Consider the following 5,564-nt stretch of genomic DNA (forward strand, 5'->3'; position numbering starts at 1 on the left):
AGATGGATAGATGGATAGATAGATGGATGGATGGATAGATGGAAAGATAGATGGATAGATGATAGGTAGATAGATAAATGGATAGATGGATAGATAGAAAGATAGATAGATAGATAGATAGGTAGATAGATAGATGGATAGATGGATGGATGGATGGATGGATGGATGGATAGATGAATGGATAGATGGATGAATGGATAGAAGGATGGATAGATAGAAGGATAGATGGATGGATAGATAGAGATGGATGGATAGGTGGATAGATAGAAAGGTAGATGGATAGATAGATGGATGGATGGATGGATAGATAGATAATGAAAATTTAAAAGCAGGATGGGGGAACGACACATCAATTACATCTAGCAGTGTACGCGATTGTCTACCCCGTTGCCTCCTCCTTCCACGCACTCCCTCGTGTGTCTCTTCTGGAGGTATTCTTGCTTTCCCAAAAGCTTTTTCTTTATGTTTTAACTGTGTGTGGTCCTAAACCCTAGAGATGGCACACTACCGTGCCCTGGAATGTATGGGAGCAGAGAGGAGAAGGACAAGTTGGTGCCGGAATTAAGGACCAAGAGTTAGTGGCAGCAGGGAGGGCCGAAGGCAGATGGGTAATCTGGGATCAGGTGTATAAGGTCTCTGACCCCAGGGAACCAAGGTTCAGGGCCTGAGGTGGGAAAGTCAGAAATTAGTAAGGCTGAGAAACCCTGAGGCTCAAAGGCGAGGTCCCGTGGATCTGTTCCAAGGAGCCAGAGAATTGTAGAATTTGAAAGAACCTCTGAGGCCATCTGGGCTTCTGCTTGATGACCTGGGGTGGGGGTGGGGGTCACCTCCCAGGGCATCCCACTCTACGTTGGGATGGCTCTCAGTCTCAGGAAGAGATTCCAGACATCGGTCTGAAATCTGCCTCTGTGGTCTAACACCCAGCCCGAGGTCCCTAGGAAGCTTAGTGCTTCCCAAGCCCTGGCCCAGGGCTGGGCCTTTGTTGAGGGGTAGTTACCTGCTATGGCTCCAGATGAGGCTTTGGGAGTAGGATTCAGGTGGAAGAGGACCCTACATACTTCTCACCCCAGGGATGTATTCCCTATGAGGAAGACCCATGTTTGAGCTTGTCTGCTGGAGCTGAAGCCACTTCACAGCCAGCAGACGGAGACTAAGCCCTTTGGATTAGGGTCACCATCCATCTAGAGCTCAGAGACCTCACGAGTCCTCATTTTACAGAGGAGGGAGCTAAGGTACCAAGGGAACATGACTAGCCCAAGATCATACAGATAATAAGAAACAGGGTCAGAATTTGAACCCTGCCCTTGGACCCCATGTCCAATGTTCTGGCCGCTCTGCGAAGACTACCTTTCGCTCTTCCTCACTGTGAGATCAGCTACGTGTGAATGGGAATGGTATCACCCCTAGGACATTTGGGAGAGTGCTCAGAGCCTAGGAAGTGTTTAATAAACATTTGATGAATGAATGAATGAATGAATGGCAATGAGTGGTTTGGTGGAAATGGACCAACCACCCTTTGGTGATGGAGAGTAGGTGTGGTGGAGGTAAGTGCGATTGGACAGATACCTGGAGAGATGATAGAAGGAGAGGCCAAGGCTGAATGGGAGGAAGAGGGAGTAGTTCCTTTGGCTTTTGTGTTATCATGGCAGTGTGTGGGGTAAAGTTCACTTGGCCTCTACTAAACAAATAGATGACATGAACTTGGGTGGGGAGCAAATGAGGACAAAGCTGGAAAGTTAGACCCAGTTTTACATTCCCTAGCCATTCATCTTGCAAGCATTTATTAAGCACCTGCTGTGTGCCAAGCACTGGGTTAGGGACTGGGAGAGGTACTCAGATGCTCCAGTGGGTCTAGGATTTCATCCATGAGGCGGCCACAGAAGGTCCACCCAGTGTGCTGGGGCCTTCCTTGAGTTCTTTGTCATCCTGTGGGTCCCAGTGGTGCACAGGGGCCATCCACTGGGTATCCCCAGATTGCACTACCTGATGCGGAGCGTCTTGTTTTTCCCTCTCCTGTGATGGCGTCTTTTACTTTGCTTTGCCCACATAATTCTCAGTTTGTGATGTAGTGCAGTGTGAGGTACGATTGTTTCGATGAAATGGAACCCCTTCCCTCATGGAGCTTACAATTAGGTAGGGAGATAATGACTTTGTAGCTAGTCTGTCTGAGGCTGCATTTGAACTCAGGTCTTCTTGACTCCAGGACCAGTGCTTGGTGCACCATGGCACCACTGGCTGGCAATGGTTGTGAAGGAGGGGTTGGAGGGGGAAAGACAATGGAGGTGACAGGGTGGTGTGGTAGGAAGCGCCCTAGATTTCTGGAGTCAGAGGACCTGGGTTCCAATCCTGGCTCTGCCACATGCCAACTATATAACCTTGGGTAGCTTAGATGACGTGGAGCATTAGAGTTCTGGACCTAGAGTTGGGAAGGCCTGAGTTCAAATCCAGTCTCAGGCACTGACTAGCTCTGCAACTCTGGGCAAGATATTGCATCTCCCGGTATTATTGTGAGGATCAGATAACATAATATTTCCAGTCTTTGAAACGCTGCAGAAATGTCCCCCTAAGTCCCTTCACCTCAGTAAAAATGACTGCTTTGGACCAGATGCTCTCTAGAATCCCTTTCCAGCTCTAATATTCTGTGCTCTGCCATTCCTTGTTCTAAGGCCTGTCCCAGTTCTGACATCATCTGTTTAAGGCCCCTCCCTGCTCTGACATTCCCTGTTCTAGGGTCCTTCCCATCTCTGCCATTCCCTGTTCTAAGGCCCCTCTCAGCTCTGACATTCCCTGTTCTAGGGTCCCTCCCACTTCTGTTCCAAAGCTATGGTCCCATGCTCTCCTTCTGACCGTATCCTGCCTTCCTTCCCTTTTCAGGTGCCAACATCGCTTCCGGGGAGGAGGTGGCTATTAAGCTGGAATGTGTGAAAACGAAGCACCCCCAGCTGCACATCGAGAGCAAGTTCTACAAGATGATGCAGGGAGGAGGTGAGTGGGCCCTGGAGCAGACACGGGGCCTCTGCTGGAAGGTGGTGGAGGCGCCACAGTGAAGGGGAGACGGGCCTGGCCCTTGTGTGACCCTGGGCCAGTTACCGGCTCCTCTGCGCCTTCCTCCCCGCCAGCGTCCTTGGGAAGAGGGTGTCGTGTAAGTCTAGAAGGCCTTGGTAAAGGGGATGCCCAGGTCTGTGTCTCAGGGCTTGCGACTACCCTGATGGCAGGGGCTGGGCTTGGCGGGGAGAGTTGGGGCTCCCATTGGCAGTGACCTTGGATCGACGCCCTTCTCCCTCTGCCCCTCGCAGTGGGGATCCCCTCTATCAAATGGTGTGGCGCGGAGGGAGACTACAATGTCATGGTGATGGAGCTGCTGGGCCCCAGCCTGGAAGACCTTTTCAATTTCTGCTCCCGCAAGTTCAGCCTCAAGACCGTCCTTCTCTTGGCCGACCAGATGGTGAGTTCGGGTCTCTGCTGAAGCCCCATCCCCCTTCCTCCTCACGTTTGTCGTTGTCTCCTAAACCATTGGCTTAGAGTTGGCATAGACGACTCCTGCCCTCTCCTCCCTCTCCAGTCTTCCTACCTCACTCCCCAACACGTGCTCTGGCCCAGCGACCCCAGCCTCCTGGCTGGTCCACAAACAAACAAGACGCTCCATGTCTTGGCTTTGGGCGTTTTCTCTGGGCCTTCTGCCATTCCTGGAACGCTCTGACTACTGAGTTTCCTTTAAGTCCCAACTAAAATCCCACCTTCTACAGGAAGCCTTCCCCATGGAAGGTGATAGTGGGGATGGAAGAATCAAACGAGGGTTTTTTTTCAGGATCGGGGAGACGTGGGCATGTTTGTAGGCAGTAGGGAATGAGCCAGTAGACAGGGAGAGGATGAAAGTGAAAGTGGGGGATGATAGGGTGGGGGCGATCTGTTGGAGGAGAAGGGATAGAATGAGCAGGTAGAGAGGTTAGCCCTTGCAGAGTCAGGCCACCTCATTGTGTGAGACCAGGCATCTAGTCTAGACCCCTCTCATTGTATAGTCCAGGAAATGGGACCCAGAAAAGTTGTGACTTGCCCAAGCTACACAGCTACCTGGTATTCGAACCCAGGTACTCTGTCTCCAAGTCTGGTAGGTTTCCCAACGTGCCATGCTACCATTCATGAATCTGTACATGACTTCACATGAGTTTCTCTAGTGAATGGAGGATAAAAATCGGATGTCAAGGGACTGACACACAGTGATGAAACAGATTGCAAATTTTTGAGAAGCTCGGGAGTGGCAGAGAGGAAAGAAGACAGAATGGTAGCTGGCTGACATATAAAGGCCAAAGGAAGCCTTTTTTAAAAAGGATTAGTAAGATCTGGGTGTGTTTGTAGGTAGATAGGAAAAAGCCAGTGGCAAGGGAGACAGTGAAGAGGCATGAGAGAAAGGCAGCGGTGACTGATCTGGGAAGGGTGGGAGGGAAGTGGGGAGAAGATGGGAAATAAAGGGTGAGATCTAGTAGGTAATGGGAAAAACCCATCTCTGGTGACTGGCATTCAGGAGGAAAGAGGATGCTGATGCCATCCGAGGGACAGAGGAGGAAAATCCTATTGGATGTTCTCCATTACCCTCAGTGGAGTGAGATGGTGTGTGGGTGTGTTGACAGCCTGGCTTTAGAGCAGTCGCTGTGGGAATGAGATACAAAGAGGATAAAGATAGAATGAGAGGTCCAGTGGCTTGGGGGGTGGAGAGCTGACCTCAGAGCAGAAGGACCCGGGTTCAAGTTTTGCTTCTGAAACATCCTGGCTGTGTGACCCTGGGCAAATTTCTCACCCTCTTAATCTTCCAGGAAGCTCTCCAAGATTATTGGGTTGCTGAGCAGGTCCTAATCTGTATTAGTAGAGACAATTTCCTTACTAGGAATTCCCTGTACCAATGAAATCCCAGGTTCAATCTGAAAAAGTAGGGGGAGGAGGGGACAGAAGAGGAACATTACTGATTTAAACAACGACAATAATAATAATAAAAATGAGAATCCACATGAGGAAGTACATCAAGTGAGTCCCATTTTGCAGTCTTCTCCAAGGAGGCTCAGCAAACTTAGATGGAGTTCAATGGAACAGGTTGTTGGGGACAGAATGTCAGAGGGCTTGTCAACACAGATGTTGACATCTCCACACATAGTGGCAGGAGATTACGTGGAGAAGACTGAGAGCTAGTTGGAATTAGTTGGGACAATGACCCAAAGGTCAGTAGAAGCCAAAAGCCAAGATGGAGAGATGACCCAAGCGGATCTTATAGGATCTGGGTTCAGATCGTGCCCTAGATGCTTACTCTCTGTGTGACTTTAATTAAGCCAGTCATATCCTTGGAGAGAGTATCAAAGGGGATAAAGATAATGAGTTCCCTTTTGGACATATTGAGTTTAAGATGTCTACAATTTCCTCATTTCTAAAATGAAGAGGTTGGACCAGATGGCCTTTGAGGATTCTCCCAGCTCTATGATTTTGTACATGTGTAATTATGGGCAAATCTCTCTCTCCCTCTCTCTCCCCCTCCCTCTCTCTCTCTCTCTCTCTCTCTCTCTCTCTCTCTCTCTCTC

At 49.7% G+C, this 5,564-nt stretch overlaps 1 protein-coding gene across 9 annotated transcripts in view; it reads left to right on the plus strand.

Moving 5' to 3' along the window:
* The window catches only part of CSNK1E (casein kinase 1 epsilon), a 68,686-nt gene that overhangs the window by 39,717 nt on the left and 23,405 nt on the right, over positions 1-5,564 (plus strand). For all 9 annotated transcript variants that reach the window (XM_027871636.1, XM_027871646.1, XM_027871655.1 and 6 more), the window contains exons 3-4: positions 2,875-2,985; positions 3,297-3,445. In XM_027871636.1, the coding sequence (XP_027727437.1) occupies positions 2,875-2,985; positions 3,297-3,445 (260 nt within the window). The remainder of the gene's footprint in view (positions 1-2,874; positions 2,986-3,296; positions 3,446-5,564) is intronic.

Source organism: Vombatus ursinus, unplaced genomic scaffold (assembly GCF_900497805.2).
Source record: "Vombatus ursinus unplaced genomic scaffold, bare-nosed wombat genome assembly UNPS02003292.1, whole genome shotgun sequence".
NCBI lineage: Eukaryota > Metazoa > Chordata > Mammalia > Diprotodontia > Vombatidae > Vombatus > Vombatus ursinus.